We start from the raw sequence: 18,006 nt of genomic DNA, 5'->3' as shown, positions 1-18,006 counted from the left end.
AAAGGAGAATGACCAATCAAGGTCAAACGGATTCTCTTTTCTTAGACTCTGTCACCTGCATAAAATCCTTGCTAGGATTTAATCTGCTTCACATTCAAACCTTGGCTTTCCTCTATAGCTCTTTGTTTTTTTCCCACTGTTTCTGATTGCCTTTCTCTTTTCTTTAATATTCCTTGATTGTGTTGTAAAGTCCTCTTAGTCATGCGGTTCCCTCCCCACCCAGGCCTTCCTTTCTGAGCTCTCTTTCCTTCTTATGCAATCTGGACAAATATTTGCCCTTTAAGGTTGCACACAATTGGTACCTGGATCTTCCCTTCATTGAGCTCTTGGGTTGGAGCAACTGCATCCCAGAACCCATATCTTTTACTTGGCTTACTCCCTCATTTTCTGGACTGCATCGGTAAATAACTTGCTAAGATTGAGTACATGGGGAAAAAACTCTATCCCAATCCATTTCCTCTTCCCCCATTCCTAATAAACCCTGATATTATTCACCTTTCTACCTTATTCCCAACTTTAGAAAGGATCCTTAAGTCATTCCACACATTGCATTCCCTTGGCAACTGTCAAGGCTAGCACATTGACTGCCACACTAGAAAAAAATTTTTTTTTCTTGGGGCCACAGTGTTTTATTACAAAAATAGAATAAAAACTTCAAAAACAAAATGATCCTTTCTAATTTAATGACAATTTTTAAAATTTTTTATTGTTTCCTGTGCATGAGTTATACGCAACTTGGAAAAATAGTTCCGTGAGTTACATATGCTTCACGAGGCCTCAGGCTCAAAACTAGCACGAGTTAAGTACAACTCACAGGGCAGTTAATGTGCTAGACATATGCTCTGAGTTGGTCCACTCAGACTGAAGGGAAGGGCTTTGATGGCACATTCAGGGAAGACTTTCTCTCACTGGAGTAAATAAGGAAGGTGCTGCTGGCAGCTCTTTTGTAACCTCGGATTGCAGGATCAAACCTGATGATAATGCTTACTCAACAAGGAAGGTGGAGCAGGAGATGGGAAGGTCCTGGGTCTTGATGCCCTTGCTTAGCTGATGATTGCACTGTGGCTGGAGCCTGCCCTAGCTCTGGACTACCAGTTATGTGAGAGAATAAACTTTCTTACTGAATAAGCCTGCTTGTGTTGGCTTTTCTGTTCCTTGTAGCCAAAAGCATCATAACAACAGATAGGTCTTCTGAGTCATTGCATGTCTGAACTGCCTTTCTTCTGCTCCTTATACCTTATTGGCTGAATTTAGGATTTCAAGTTGAAAATCATTTTCCCTGCTAACTTTGGAGGCATTTTTCCCATTGTCTTCTAGTATGCAGAATTATGAATGAAAACCATACCTGATGTCAATCTGATTATGGTTCTTTTGTAGGTGGCCTTCTTTTTTCTTTCCTTCCCTGGAAGATTTTTAGGATCTTCTCTTTTTCTTTAGTGTCCTGAAATTTCATGAAAATGTGTCTTTTTCTTTCGTTTTACTGGGGTCAATTCAATCAGAATACTTTTGTCTATTGTCAACTCTTTTTTTTTTTAAATACTAACTTCCATCCTTTCATTTTCTCTATGGGTACTAGCTATTTAATTTTGGACCTCCTGTATTGGTCCTCTGTCTCAGTCTTTTCTCATATTTTCCGTTTATTGGGGATTTTTTTTTTTGCTCTGAATTTTGGAAAATCTGGACTTTATTTTTTCTAACTTACTGTGAAGCCTGTGTGCCTATTGCCTAGATTTGACAATTGTTAACATTTTGGCATATTTGCCTGGTCTGTATAGATAAAGTGCATTTTGGGGTTTGGAGTTTTGTTTTTTGTTTGTTTGTTTTTTATTTTTTGAGACAAGTTCTCACTCTGTTGCCCAGGCTAGAGTGCAATGGCATGATCACAACTCATTGTAACCTCAAACTCCTGGGCTCAGGTGATCCTCCCTCCTCGGCCTCTGGAGTAGCTGGGACTACAGGCACATGCTACCATGCCTGGCTAGTTTTTTATTTTTTGTAGAGATAGGGTCTCACCATGTTGCCCAGGATTGTCTCGAACTCCTGGCCTCAATCAGTCCTCCCACCTGTGCCTTCCAAAGTACTAGGGTGCATTTTTATACCTTTTTGATGACCATTTGAAAGGAATTCACAGACATCATGACATTTCACACATAAGTACTTCAGCATGTATCTCCTCAAAATAAGGGCATTTTCTAATATAAGTACAGTACCCCAATCACATCTTTAAAAATTAACAGTAAGCAAGGCACAGTGGCATGCACCTATGGTCCCAGCTACTCAAGAGGCTGAGTTGGGAGGATCACTTGAACCCAGGAGTTTGAGACCAGCCTGGGCAACATAGCAAAACCTTGTCTCAAAAAAAAAATTAACAGTAATTCTCTAATGTTATCAGACACCCACTCTAAATTCAAATTTCCCCCAAATGTCTCTTATAGCTGTTCTGTGAGGAGGCTACAAAGCGATTAAGATTTATGCATTACATTTGAATATGCCTCCTTTGTCTCTTCTTAACAAGAACAGCCTCCCCACCTCCACTTCACCTGTGACATTGCCTTTTTGAAGCCGTCAGCCCAGTTGTCTTCTAGAAGGCCCACATTGTAAGTTGTTGTTTTTTTTTTTTTTTAGAGACAAAGTCTCACTGTGTTGCCCAGGCTGGCCATGGACTCCTGGCCTCAAGTGACCCTCCCACCTTAGCATCCCAAGTAGCTGGGACTACAGGCACACTCCACTACATCTGACTGGCCCACGTTTTAGACATCTTTCTCCTAAATGAGAAGTTAGGTCTGCATGCTTGTTTAGGTTAAACATTTTAGGCAAGAATATTTCTTAGACAATACTGTATATGTCATATAGCATCAGCTCAGGAGGTACTTAATAGCTGGTTATCCTGTGGTTTGTGATGCTACGTTTTACTACTTATTTAAAGAAGGAGGTGACTGCCAAATCTCCAATTATAGATATACAGTTTTCCTGTTGTAATTGATAAATAATCTGTGATGTGCTGCTTTGGCATCATACAATATCCTGTTGCCCAACAGCCATTCATTTGGTGGTTTTAGCATTCATTGATGGTACTTGCCTGAATCCATTATTACATTGGGGGTTGTAAAATGATGGGTTTTCTAATTCTGTCATCTCTTCTACATTTAATATTGGCATTCCTCTATAAAGAATTTTCCCTCATCAAGTAAGGAGGAATTATATTTCCTCCTAAGAAGATAGCATAGACATAGATGCTTAATCTTTGTTTTTAATTACTAAATTTCAGAGTAAGGAGTTGGAATAATAGTCACCTCATATTGTGACAAAATATTTGATGTTGTGGTTTTTCTTTTTTTCCTTTTTCATGTCAGTGTGGCCTCATGGAGTTTTATTTATTAAATGGTTTACAGTTCAACTACAGTCATTATTTTTGTGATCAAATAATTCCAAATTTGGTCAGTGAGAGTCCCTTCATGCTGGTGCCTGTGTTCTCTTGGCACGCCCTCATTAATTAGTCCTTGAGTGATTTCTTATTTTCTGGCACAAGATATTCCATCCCAATTGTGCTTTTCCTGTCCAGAACAGGTTCCAAGGAGCTCTGGTTCCTTTTGGTGGGAAATGGAATTTAGAGTCCAAAGTGTGGATGTTAGATGTGCTCATTCTTATTGGGGTGACATTGCATCTAGGCACTTTCATTGGCTAGAAAATATATTGATTTTTTTTAAAAGTCTTAAATACATAACAGTATCTTCAATGGCAATTTAACATTGTAGAGTTCTTCTTTAACTTTTACCCTTATATTTTTCTTACACTGAAAATGATTCCTAATAACATTGATGTAGGCAGGGCGTGGTGGCTCACGCCTATAATCCTAGCACTCTGGGAGTCCGAGGCGGGAGGATCGCTCAAGGTTAGCAGTTCGAGACCAGCCTGAGCAAGAGTGAGACCCCGTCTCTACTAAAATTAGAAAGAAATTAGCCGGACAGCTAAAATAGAAAAAATTAGCCAGGCATGGTGGCACATGCCTGTAGTCCCAGCTACTTGGGAGGCTGAGGCAGAAGGATTGCTTGAGCCCAGGAGTTTGAGGTTGCTGTGAGCTAGGCTGATGCCACGGCACTCACTCTAGCCTGGGCAACAGAGCGAGACTCTGTCTCAAAAAATAAAAAAATAATAAAAAAAAATAACATTGATGTAGTTACTTACTTGCTTTATCTTGTAATACACATAAAATTATAAAATTTATAATACCAGTATTACTATTAACAATAAAAATACTGAATGAGGCTTAAGATTTCTTTCTATCCTTAGCATATATCTTACTAAGGATGTAAAATCAAGATTATTGTTCAGAAGTCATCTGGAAGTTCACTTCTGGTAGTGGTGAGGTAGCTCATTTTGGACTACCCCTCTTACAGATAGTTAAAAACTCTGAACAAAAATAAAAAACAAGCCAGGTACAGTGGCTCACGCCTGTAATCCCAGTGCTTTGGGAGGGTCTCTTGAGCCCAGGAGTTCAAGACCAGCCTGGACAACATGGTGAGACCCCATCTCTGCAAAATAATTTTAAAAATTAGCCAGGCATGATGGCACACACCTGAATTCCTAGCTACCTGGGAGGCTGAGGCAGGAGGATCGCTTGAGCCCAGGATTTCGAGACTGAAGTGAGCTGTGATCGTACCCCTGTACTCCATCCAGCCGGGGCGACAGAGCAAGACCGTGTCTCTAAATGAATGAATGAATGACAGCTATTTAAAGGCACTGGAGAGTGACTAAAAGCAGACAGAAACTGGAGGGAAGTTGATACTTAGAAGAAGGAAACTGCATTGGGTGAATTTCCTGTTTGCAGTGGCTTTTCACCTGAGAGCAGTCTCAGTCAGTGCTGCTGCAGGGAGGCTAAGACTTGGATAGAAACCTGCAGTCTTGGGTTGAGGAGTCAAAAGACAGTTCAGAACAAGCACAACAGCTGGAAACTGAGGGGGGAAATCCTGGAAAGCAGATAGCCCACAGGCAAGGGGCCCAAATTCTTCATATAAACTCAGCTGAACTCCAGCTGAGGCAAAAGAACTGAACAGAGATTTCAGCTGCTACTCACTATAGGGAAGACTGAGTTTTGAGTTCGAGTTCAGCAAAGTTAACTGCCTGCTAGAATAAGCTAAAAAATCAGAACTCTTCATTGGAACATAACAGAATCTGAAGTCTGACAGTGTATCATTCACAATGTCTAGACATTTAAAGAAACAGGAAAATGTGACCTTTACTCGAGCAGGAGTCAGCACATTTTTTTTCCATAAACAGTAACTATTTTAGGTTTTATGGGCCTCATGGTCCCTGTTGCAGCTGCACAATTCTGCTCTTGTATGAAAGGAGGCATAGACAATATGTAAATGAATGGGTATTGCTGTGTTCAAAATAAAACTTTATTTACAAAAACAGCCAGTGAGGGGCAGGGTAAAAAAAATAAAAACAGTCAGAGAGTCAGATTTGGCTTGTAGGCCATACTTTGCCTACCCCTGTTCAAGAGAAGAGACAATCAGTGGAGACTTATCCCAAGGTGACCCAGACCCAGACCCAGATGTTGGAATTAGAAAGATTTTAAAGTCACTATTATAAGGACATAAAAGAAAATATGCCTATAATGAAAGAACAAATCAGTAGCCCTAAATCCATTCGTGTCAATTACATTAAGTGTAAGTAGACTAAGCATTTCATTTAAAAGGCGGAGATTGTAGACTGGATTAAAAAGTAAGACTCAACTATATGTTATCTATAAGATACACAGTTTTAATATTAAGACATAGCTAGGTTGAAATAATAGAATGGGAAAAGATATACAATGCAAACAGTAAGCATAGGAAAACTGGAATGGCAATACTAGTATTAAAAAATGTATGTATCCATCAGACAAGGTGGCTTACACCTGTAATCCCAGCACTTTGGGAGACCGATGCAGCAGGATTGCTTGAGCCCAGGAGTTCAAGACCAGCCTGAGCAACATAGTGAGACCTTGTCTGTACAAAAAAAAAGTTTTAAATTAGCCACTGTGGTGGCATGTATCTGGAGTCCTACCTACTCAGGTGGCCTAGGCAGCAGGATTGCTTGAGCCGAGTAGTTCAAGGTTGCAGTGAGCTACAATTGTGCCACTGCACTCTAGCCCCAGTGACAGAGTGAGACCCTGTCTCAAAAAAATGTAGATATCAAAGGATATTATCAGAGATAAAGAGACATATTTCATAATGGTAAAAGAATCAATTCATTAGGAAGACATTAACAGTCATAAATGTGTATGTGCCTAATTACATAAATGCAAAATACATGAAGAAAAATTTGGTAAATTTAAAGAGAAATAGACAAGTTCATAATCATACTTGACAATTTTAATACCCTATTCTCAATAATTGATAGAACCACACCAAAAAATCAGTAAGGATGTAGAAGATCTGAACATTACCAGCCACCCTTGACCTAATTGCCATTTATAGAGTGACACACTCAACAACTATAAAATACACATTCTTTTCAAGGGTATGTGGTATAGTTTAACAATGTATCATTTGCTAGACCATAAAACAAGTATCAGTAAATTTCAGAAGCTTAACATTCTACAGATTATGTTCTCTGATCAGAATGAAACTAAATTAGAAATCATAATAATAAGATCTAGGAGAAGCCCCAAATATTTGAAAATTAAACAGTACACATTTTTCTTTTTTTGAGACTGGGTCTTGCTCTATTGCCTGGGCTAGACTGTGCCCAGGAGTTGGAGGCTGCGGTGAGTTATGATGATACCATTGCACTCCAACCTGAGTGACAGTATAAGACCCTTTTTTTTTTTTTTTGAGGCAGAGTCCTGCTCTGTCACCCTGGCTAGAGTGCTGTGCCATCAGCCTAGCTCACAGCAACCTCAAACTCCTGGGCTCAAGCAATCCTTCTGCCTCAGCTAGGACTACAGGCATGCGCCACCAAACACCCGGCTAATTTTTCTATTTTTAGTAGAGACGGGGTCTCACTCTTGCTCAGGCTGGTCTCGAACTCCTGAGCTCAAGCAATCCATCTGCCTCAACCTCCCAGAGTGCCAGGATTATAGGGGTGAGGCACCGCATCCAGCCCAACCTGATTTTTAAAAGGGGGAAAGATTTTATTGGTTACTTAACAAAGGAAAGTATATGAGTGATGACTAGTATAGCCATGAAAATGTACTCAACATTGGTCATCATCATCAGAGAAATGCAAATTACAACAAATTGCAACTGCAGTGAGATACACCCCACTGGAACGGCTAAAATTTTTTTTTTTTTTTTGAGACAGAGTCTCACTCTGTTGCCCAAGGCTAGAGTGCCATGGCGTCAGCCTAGCTCACAGCAACTTCAAGCTCCTGGGGTCAAGCAATCCTTCTACCTCAGCCTCCTGAGTAGCTGGGACTACAGGCATGCGCCACCATGCCTGGCTAATTTTTTCTATATATTTTTAGCTGTCCAGATCATTTCTTTCTATTTTTAGTAGAGACAGGGTCTCACTCTTGTTCAGGCTGGTCTCGAACTCCTGACCTCGAGCGATCCTCCCGCCTCGGCCTCCCAGAGTGCTAGGATTACAGGCGTGAGCCACCGTGCCTGGCCGTGTATGAACTTTTAAATGCATCAAAATGGATTGATGGATCGATAATGATAATGGTAGAATCTAGATGAATATGTGGCTGTTCTTTGTACAACGTTTTCAGTTTTTCTATATGTTTGAAATTTTTCTCTGTAATATGTTGGGAAAAGTCAAGTCACTTGGACTAATTCTTGTCTGTATTATCAATTTGTTATACAGTTAGATTTATTTGTTTTCTGTTTCGTGGTTTCCTTTTTTCCCTCTTTATTTTTGGATTATATAAAGTATTTCAGTGCTTCAAAAGTCAAGCCTAATTTAATATGGGAAATTGCTACTTCACCCAGCTTTTGTTTAGTTAATTGTGGGTTAACAAAAAGTTATAGTGTAGTAGTGATTCTTTATATTAATTGCCTGTGTGCACATAAACAACATGTATGGTTTTCACAATTTTATGTTTTACTCTGATTATATTTGTTGAAGTGCAATTTGATATCCATTGACTCTAATAAAACAGGCTTGAATTTTTAAAAAAGGTTTAGCTGGGTGTGGTGGTACACACCTGTAGTCAGAATATTTTCTCATTGTAGACAGTGCCATACTACTGAGGAGGCTGAGGCAGGAGGATCACTTGAGCCCAGGAGTTTGAGACCAGCATGGGCAACATAGCGAGAGCTGCCCCCCCATCTCTATTTTAAAAAGAAAGAAAAAAAGATTTACCTGGACAAGTTGCATTTCCATCTCTATCCCTTTGGTCCTATTTCCCTTCATCCCTTATAAGATGATCATTTTTATTAGTGTCTTGCTCATCCTTCTAATGGTTCCTTTTGTAAAAATAAGCTAACATATGTATTTCCCCATCTTTCTTACACAGAAAGTTAGTGTACTGGATATACTGTACCACATCTTGTTTTTATTTTGCTTTTACTTAATCTATCCTAGAGATTACAAACCCCCCACCTCCACCCCTGCCACTGTCAGCATAGAGATCCTCCTTTTTTATGCCAGTGTGGAGCTCTTCCTTCCTCATTTTTTTTTGTTCCCATTGCACAGTGTCCATTATATAGACAAAACATGCTTTAGTTGAACAGTTCCCCATGAATGGATGTTTGGGTCCTTTTTAGTCTTTTCTTATTGGAAACAGTGCCACACTGAAAAACCTGTGCATGTGTTATTTGGTATTTGTAACCCATTTTTAATCTCTGAGCTCTTTTATTGTCTGTTTCTTTCTTGTTTATGGATGTTTCTGTTTTGATTTTATGGCTTTATTATCTTCTAGGATTTCTCTGAGGATATTATCTGTTTCCTGTAGGGACAGAATTGGTCTCTTCCATAATGCTGGTTCTCTTCCCCCAACCCTGGAGAGCCTTTGGGGTTGGGGAGAGGAAGCCTGGGTAGCTGGCATGCTGTCCCTGCTCTGCTGTGGTAGGATCACCTGTTTCCTGCTGAGTGCGGTTTGGAAGAGGAGATCTGTGGGGAGACAGGGCAGGTTGGTAGGTAGACTCTGCTTTAGGGGAAAGAATATAGGGGCCATTCCCTCCATAGGGACCCTCAGAGGCCAGAAAGAGTTGGGCGTCCCTTGGGCTGCCACCAGCTACATCAGGCACCTTGGTAGGGAGGAAGGGAAGGTTCTATACACTGATTTAGAAAAGACCCTTTGATTTCTTGCCTGAGGAAGGAAGTGGCACCTTGTCATTCCAAGTGTACTCTGCTGACCAGTCCCAATAGCATCAGCCTCACCTGGGAGCTTGTTGGAGGTGCCCTGCCCCAAACCTTCTGGATCAGGATTGGCAGTCAGTAAGTCCCCTTGGGTGATTTGTGTGCAAATGAGAGTTTGAGGGACACTGCTTGCCCACTTGTCTGGTCTGGTCTGAGAGCCTCTTTGGAATTCTGACAGGTATGCGGGCTCCCGTCTTCTTTGTAGTTCCTTCGTAGTATATTCTACTCTGTTCCATTAGTCAGCATGTTCCTGCCTGCTTCCGGCATCTAGAAATTTGCTAAACATATCTGTTTATAAGTCTCCTCCTGCTTATTGTCTCTAAAGTTTCTTCCTTTTTATGTTAGGTCATTAAATATGAAATGTTTGATTTCAAATCAGAAATTTAGTTTATTAAATCTAAAACAAGAAGCAGTACAATTAAAGTATGTGCCTAATGTATCGACATAGTTTTGCCATCTTAATGGTAACTTGTTTATGCCAGCAGCAAAGAAGCCTGGAGAGCGAGTGGCAATGAAATTGCGAAAGGTGTTTTCCACAGCTTGTTAAGAATTATATATTTTTCCTTGCAAGAAGTGGTCCAAAGCCTGGAAGAAGCGGTAGTCAGTTGGTGCAAGGTCTGGTGAATACAGTGCATGACAGAGAGTTTCCACGTCCAGCCTTTGTAGTTTGAGCAGCATTGTTTGTGCAACATGTGGTCAAGCATTGTCTTGCAAGAGGATTGGCCTGTCTCTATTGACCAGTCTCAGCTGCTTAATTGCAAGCATCCTCATCATTTCATCTGATTGGTTGCAGTAGACATCTGCTGTAATCAGTTGACCAGGTTTCATGAAGCTGTAGTGGAATAATACCAGTGCTGGATCATGAGACACCATTAGCTTTTTTTTTGATGAGTATTTGGTTTTGGACTGTTTTGGGACTTCATCTTTATCCAACCATTGTGCCAAAGACTTACAATTATCAAAAAGAATCCATTTTTCATTACATGTAACAATATGGTATAGAAATGGTTCGCCTTTATGTCGTGACAGCAAAGAAAAGCAAGCTTCGGGATGATTTCTCTTCTGATGCTCGTTTAATTCATGCAGTACCCATCTATCCAGCTCCTTTACCTTGCCGATTTGTTTCAAATGGCCCAATATTGTTGGAACAGTAACGTCAAACCTTGCTGCTAATTCACGTGTACATTGAAATAGGTTTGCTTCCACTGTAGGTTTCAGCTCATCATTATCCACCTTGGTTGCCCATGTGGTTCATTTCCAATATAAAAATCACCAGAACAGAACTTCTCAAATCATTGACATACTGTGTGTTCATTAGCCACATCCTTCCCAAACACTTCGTTGATATTTCAAGCTATCTGCGCTACACTGGTTCCATGAGAGAACCCATATTTGAAAATAACATGAATTTTTGACTTACTCATAGTTTCACAAAAGTTGCTCTAAAAGGCCAGGCACAGTGGCTCACACCTATAATCCTAGCACTCTGGGAGGCTGAGGCAGGAGGATTACTTGAGGTCAGGAGTTCAAGATAAGCCTGAGAAAGAGTGAGACCCCGTCTCTACTAAAAATAGAAAAATTAGCCAGGCGTGGTGGTGCACACCTATAGTCCCAGCTACTCGGGAGGCTGAGACAGAAGGATCGCTGAAGCCCAGGAGTTTGAGGTTGCAATAAGCTATGATGACGCCACCGCACTCTACCCAGGGCGACAGAACAAGACTCTGTCTCAAAAAAAAAAAAAAAGAAGAAGAAGAAGAAGAAAGAAAGAAATCGAATCTCCTCCTCACTCCTTTCTTCATAAAAAAAAAAAAGTTTGAAAAAAAAATTTTTTTTTTAAACAAAAGGTCTCACATATTTATTACTGAACCAGCTTATTAGTACAGAGCATATAAACAAAGAGAAAAATCACTTTTCCGAATGAAATGTGTCTGTCCGGATATTAGTGACATTTCCAACTTGATATGGTAACATGATAGTGACCTTGATACAGCATAAATATGTGTGCCATTATATCATGTGCAATCTTTATAGACCCAGCTTGGTTCTTCTCCAGTGTCTCCTCTTGGAATTGTACCTGATTTTATTGCCAGTCTTCATACGAATCCATTGGGTAATGGGACGATTTTGTTTCTGCTTCTTGGCCAGAAACCTCTTGATTCTGAAAGTCTTGTGAGAAGACATGGCGAGGGAGACTCAAGGGGATGCAGCACAATGGCAGAGGAAGGGAGGAAAAGGGCTGAAAAAAATTTTTGAAAGATAATCACAAGCCAAACCATGCATTTGAAAGACTGAGGATGTACCCTCACAATAAAAATAGGAAGTGTCAAAGTGAAATGTCAGAGATATCAACTGTCAAACTTAGTACTTAAGGAAATCAGACATTTTCTACTTAATAACCTAATATGTCTGTGCTTATATTTCTTTGAGGTTTGAAGGGCCAGGTGGCAAATGCATGCACACAGTTGGCTATCCTCTAATGAAGCATTTTAAGCCAGGAATAACACGCTCCATTTACGTCTAAAAACTAGCAAGAACCCTATCTATAATATAGTGAACTTAATTAGAGGTAATGGGGACAGGAGCCAGATTGGAGTGGAAGGTAAAGGAGTGGAGATTGGGTGTAGACAACTCTTTAAGAAGTTTTGCTGTGATGAGGACCAGAAAAATGGGGGCAGGTGGAGGGAGATGAGGGTCTTTTTCAGATGAGTGGATATGAGAGCATGTTTGCATCCCTCTGGGAATGGCCCACTAGAGAGGGAGCACAAGAAGGAGATGAGGACCTGGAGGAGCAGAGTGTTTGCATGACAAGGGGTGGGGCGGTGGCATCTAGAGCAGCCATGGGAGGATGGGCTTTGGGCAGACACTTCCTCTTTGGTAAAGACAGGGAGGGTAGAAGCCACACGGACCATTAGTTAAAGCTCAGAAATCTAATGAGAATTAGAGCTCAAGTAGAAGCTAGTGAGTTTACCAGGTAGTCAGAACCAAGTAACCCAAACCAGGTGGCTTACACCAACAGCAGTGTATTCTGCTGGAGGCCAGAGATCTGAAATCAAGATGTCACTGGGCCCCACTCCTTCCAGAGGCTCTAACGTGGGATCCTTCCTTGCCTCTTCCAGCTTCTGGTGACTGTTTGACAATCCTAGACTTTCCTTGGTTTGTGGTCACATTACTCCATTCTCTGCTTCTGTTTTCACATGGCCTTCTCTGGGTCTTCTTTGCTGGATGCCTGTTATTGGATTAGGGCCCACCACAAATCCAGAATGATCTCATACCAAGATCCTTCACTTAATTGCATCAGCAAAGATCCTTATTCCAAATAAGGTCACATTCACAGGGTCTGGGGGTTAAGATGTAACGTACCTTTTTGGGGCCACTGTTGAACCCATTGTAAAAGCCTATCCATCTCCAGGATAGATGGGCCCAAGGAAAGGCCAGGAGACCCCTCAAAATCGTTGTTTTCACTGGACTCCAGGGTATAAGCAGATGGGCAGTGGCAGTCAGTCCTACTCCATATATAACAGTGTGACCACAGTAGTTTAGCCTGAAGCAGTTCACAGTAGACTTAAATGAGATGCTTACCTTGTCCTACATAGTCTTCACAATAGCACCCATATAACTCCTGGCTTTGAGTGACAATGCACGCTTTTTCGGGTTGCCATAATTCAGTAGATATAAACAGGACAACCCTCCTTATTTGGTGGCTAGTTTGTGTGGTTAAAATCAGGTGTTCCCTTAAGTCCATTGTCAAACTTCTCTTGTACCTTATTCTATGACTATAGACATGGAAACAAAACATTATTAATAAAAAGCAAAAGTACTTATGATTCTACTCTTAAAGACAACTTTTTAAAGATGCCTGTGCTGTGAAGGCTAGCCACATCTTTTTATTCTTTCTCAAAGTCAAGCAGCTTTTGCAGTGGCTAGTGCTGGTGCCAGAAAATTTATCCCTAATTATTTTATCTTTTTTGTCATCTGCAAAAGCAGAGATCCTCCTATGTTTCGAGGTCACTGCTTCTAGTACCCGACTCCAATACTCCTTTGCCCTTGTGGGCACCTGGAATCCATTGATGGTTCCATCTTTTCTCAGGCCTTGCCTCCCTTATATCTTCACTCATCTTCTTCCCAGCTTAAATGTCACAGTCAGTCATCACTGCTCCCTGGTGTACCACCTCAGCATTGTTATACTTCTTGCTTTGTTATACTCAGTCAGCAAAGCCCCAGCCCTGGTGAAATTCAGTCATCTGCCTGCCCTGAGCTTGCTCTATTTTGGAGCTGAATATGACCCCAGACTGGTCCCCTTTTAAGTTCATATCCATTCCAGGTGAATTTCATGCTACCCAGCTGGCCAGCATACTGCAATTCCCCAGTCTCTCTTTACCTCTCCCACCCTCCTCCTCAGCTGTCACACCTCCTCAAAGCTGATGTCTCAGTTCTTAGCTCCCAGAGAGCACAGAAGCAATCACAAGAGAACATCTCCAGGCCAGCATCTGCCTCCTCGCTCTGCTTCCCTCCTGCTATCAGGGAGCCCCTGTCCTGGGCCCACCCTCCCTCCCATTCTGAGGCATCTCTCCAGCCCTCTACCATGCTCTCCCACATCAGAGATCCCTCCCTCGCTGCTGGGTCCTTCCCATCACCCTAGAAGCCTGCTGCTCCCAACCCCACCACCCTTCCAGCTTCTCTGCTTCCCTTTACCAGCAAGACTCCAGTCCCTCTCTCCACATTCTCTTGACCAGTTAGTCCTTTGCTGCCACAGCTCTGCTAGGCTGCTCTGTGAGGTCTCCAGTCATGACCTTCGTGTTCTTAAATCTGCGGGCTGATTGTGACTTCTCTTCCTGGACCTGTGTGCCTCTGTTGAAACCTGTATTCACGTGAGTCAATCTCTTCCCTCCCTTGAGTCTCTGCTCTGATGTGCACCTTCTCAGTGGGGCCTACCCTGGCTACCCTGTTTTTTCCAAACCACAGTTCTTTGTCCCCTTCTAACAAATATGTGACTGACTGTGTTTATCTTAACTGTCACCTGTGGAGCAGAAGCTCAATGGGTTAGGGTCATCCACTTGATTCACAGATGTAGCCCAAGTGCTTGGAATGGTGTCTTGCGTCCATGGGTCCTCAGGAAGTCCTGGGTGAGTGTGTGAATATCTATTCCTCAGTCTACCTCTGCTCCCCGTGTGATGTTAGAGGGCCTCAGGCTCAGATTTCTCTTCTCTACCCTTACTGCCAAAGTGATTTTCTCCAGCCTCATGGCTCTCCATCCCATTTATAAGCCACCCAAATTAATGTCCACAGGCTGACCAGGAACTCCTGAGGAACTCCCGATCCTCCCCATACCTTCTCTTTCCCTGGTCTTCTCCTTTCCTGTAAATAGCAACTCCATCTCCCTGCTTCTCAGGCCAGAAACCTGGTATCCACTCCGTTCATCCACAGGTCCTGTTCACTCCACTTGCAAGATAGATCCAGCATCTGATGCATTCTTCTCACCTCCACTGCCCCCGTCCTTGTCCAAGCGTCCTGTTGCTGCCCTTGTCCCCTGGTTCTCTGCTCAGTTCTTCAACGTGCAAGCCAGACCGTGACACTCTTCTGTTCAGAACCTTCCAGTGGGTCCTCTCTCACTCAGTCACAGCCCAAGTAGTTACAGTAGCCTGCAAGGCCCAATAGTGATCACGTCTCCTGCTGTTCTCCCATCATTCACCCATTGCAGCCTCACTGGCCTCCTTGTTCCTTCCTGCACCCTTCAAGTACACCCCTGCCTTAGGGCCTTGACCCTTACTCTGCCCTCTGTCCCAGGTGTTGCATGGCTCCCTTTGTAGTTTGTTTTAGATCTACTCAAATGTCACCTTCCAGTATGGCCCTCTCTGACCACACCCCAGTAAACTGAAGCCTGCCTGCATTCCACCGGTTCCCCTTGCCTAGCCTAGCATTTGTCACCATCTGCGGTAAGCTCTTTTACTGGTTCGCTTTGTTTGTGCTCTCATCCTCCCCCTTCCCCCACCAGAATCTGAGCCCCAGGAGAGCAGAGATTTTTTTTGCCTCTTCCCTGCTATATCCCCTGTGCCTAGAATCATGCATATTTATTGAATGAATGAATAAATTCTGCAGTGTGACCCTGCCCTAACATTTTGTCTTATAAGAGGAACAGAAAAGAATGCAGCCTGCACTGCTGATGTTTGGCTCATCAGCTTGTACATGGCTAACAGGAACAGTATTGTTTATGGGCTAACCAAGCCTGTGGTCATGAGTCAGAAGGTACACAGATAGGGCAAATATGTGGAATTTGAGTTACTTTTTTGGGGGGTTGCAGTTATCTGAAAACATGGAACAAATCGATGAAAGTCTAAATAGCACCCACATGTTTCCCCCTCTTTTTAAACATACCTCCTTTATGAGTATAATTTAACAGCACAGTTTCCCAATGCAGCTTTGCAAAATAGGAGAAAGGAATTTTAAAGGCTGTCAGGTGCCTTTGCAATCTGTGGCTTTGTATTTGTGTGACATTTGTGTTTTGCCAACAGGTGTACTGCTTAAAGTACCCATGAGAATGGCCTCCATGGTTTTCCACTTGACTGGATGGAACGTTAGGAACTGATTATTGAGAAGAGGCTGACGCTACCCACTCTAGCTCCCAGGCCTCAGGAACTTGGCCACCATCCCTTTGGGCCTTCACTGACCCGTGCAGATACCTTTTGCAGCCCCTGTAGCCAAAAAGGACAACAGCTTTCTGGCATGTTGTTCTTTCCCTAATGGGTTATGAACTCTTTGAGCACAGAACCATGTGGAACTCCCCTGGGGCCATCCTCTGTGTAGCATAGCACCTGGCAAGTCGGAGGCGCCCAATAACTGAGTAAGGAACAAGCAATTGATGGAGCCTCTCCTGGAATGGTAAGGGGCAGGATTTCTGGGCTCACAGAGAATCTGGTTGTTGACGTCTAAGTATGCCTGTCACCTGTGCCTGGTGTCCATGTTCGCTCAGTAGGCTTAGGCTGCTTGTTTCACTACTAGGTGGCTGTAGTTCAGGAGAACATTTTCTATGCTGTGGCCAATTGAACTTTCTGGGTCTCAGCAATTTGAACCATGTTTTCTTTTTGTTCTTGTCAGGTTAGAAATGAAAGGAAAGGAATCTGAAATTGTAGGAGGTGGTGTGTTGTGTAATTACTTCTAAGTTTTTTATATTTTTGCAGTGAGACAGGTTTGCTTTGAATAAATAATGCCGTGAGCTTATCACATAGAAAGGCCTATGTGTTGTGCTCAGTACATTCTGAATTATCTGGGTTTATTTTTGTCTCTCAAATTTACTTATAAACAATTCAAAGGCTGCTTTTTTAACTAATAGAAATAGGAAGAAATAATCTCATAATCTGTTTTGTCATTTTTTTTTAATGGCTTGAGTTATAGTGATTTGGTAACTTGGTAAAAAAGCAGTGTAGTGAGTAAACCTCATATATGGTATATCATGAATATTTTGTTGCCTTTTTTTGACTTCTGACCATCTTGATACCTTTTTTTTTTTTTTTTTTGAGACAGAGTGTCACTTTGTTGCCCTGGCTAGAGTGAGTGCCATGGCGTCAGCCTAGCTCACAGCAACCTCAAACTCCTGGGCTCAAGCGATCCTCCTGCCTCAGCCTCCCGAGTAGCTGGGACTACAGGCATGCGCCACCATGCCCAGCTAATTTTTTTCTATATATATTTTTAGTTGGCCACTTAATTTCTTTCTATGTTTAGTAGAGACGGGGTCTCGCTTAGGCTGGTCTCGAACTCCTGACCTCGAGCGATCCACCCGCCTCGGCCTCCCAGAGTGCTAGGATTACAGGCGTAAGCCACTGCACCCGGCCCATCTTGATACCTTATTTGTATTCAAAGAATCCTCCATTGTGTATATTTTGGGTAGGAGGCAGTAAACCCTAACTTCTACTTAAGAAAGCCTAAAGATGGAGGCGGGGGCTTGTGTACTTTTTTCTCATGTGCCATGAAGTGTGGAAGTAGGTTGTCCATAGCTACTGCAGTGGCTCTGGAAGTATCCAGGATCCAGGGCCCCTTGGTGGGTGACTTCTATTCTCAAGGTTGCCTGGTGGTTGCAAGATGGCAGTTGCAGCTCTAGCCATTGCATCCACCTCTCCAGGTAGGAAGGAGGAGGGCAGAGGGGAAGGGCAAAAAGGCACTTGACATCTCAACCTCCAGGCCCATTTAATAAATTCCATTTGCATCTGCACATCCATCATCTTTCACTAGGAAACAAACAGCTCTAGCAGCTCAGTGGCTATAACAGCAATCATTTATTTCTCACTCATGGGTCTGGGTCAGCTGCAAGATGGGGTTCAGAAATGTTCTCAAGCCTGTCGTTCCAGGACCCAGGAGGGAGAAGCAGCTGCCAGGGGAAGTCTCTTCGTAGGCGGAGGTCAGGAGCCCAAGAGGAGTGAGCAGAGACACAGAGGCCTCTTAAAGCCTTTTCCTCCCCCAACCCGTCAACACGTGAGCAAGCCCAGAGCCAGTGGGTGGGAGGTGTGCTCCGCCCATAGTCAACAGGGCAAGAACAGGCATGAAGGAGAATGGTGAACAGGAGTGCACTCTGCTGCCATCTCGTTAGCCAGAACGTAGTCCCATGGTCTGCTGGGAAGTGGGAAATATCTTTCCTTAGCCTACCTTAGTAAGGCAGATGGAGAACGTGGGTTTTTGTGGGGAGGGGGGCAACTGGCAGTGCCTGTCACAGGAGGATGGATGTATTCC

The 18,006-nt window shown here is 42.7% G+C and overlaps 2 protein-coding genes across 2 annotated transcripts in view; one reads left to right on the top strand and one right to left on the bottom strand.

Annotated features, from left to right (window-relative positions):
* The window catches only part of MECP2 (methyl-CpG binding protein 2), a 58,599-nt gene that overhangs the window by 17,151 nt on the left and 23,442 nt on the right, over window positions 1-18,006 (top strand). The gene's annotated exons all lie outside the window — the stretch shown is intronic.
* LOC123628477 (60S ribosomal protein L39-like) lies at window positions 11,116-11,574 on the bottom strand. Its single transcript, XM_045538224.1, has one exon. It carries the CDS (start codon window positions 11,467-11,469, stop codon window positions 11,314-11,316), a length of 156 nt encoding a protein of 51 aa, XP_045394180.1. The 5' UTR covers window positions 11,470-11,574; the 3' UTR covers window positions 11,116-11,313.

This window comes from Lemur catta, chromosome X (assembly GCF_020740605.2).
Source record: "Lemur catta isolate mLemCat1 chromosome X, mLemCat1.pri, whole genome shotgun sequence".
In the NCBI taxonomy this organism is placed as follows: domain Eukaryota; kingdom Metazoa; phylum Chordata; class Mammalia; order Primates; family Lemuridae; genus Lemur; species Lemur catta.
This window is presented reverse-complemented; position numbering and strand designations above follow the sequence as displayed.

What these genes read in the sequence shown, in the direction of transcription:
- LOC123628477 (XM_045538224.1), bottom strand. Translation starts at nt 11,469, where the DNA reads ATGTCTTCTCACAAGACTTTCAGAATCAAGAGGTTTCTGGCCAAGAAG.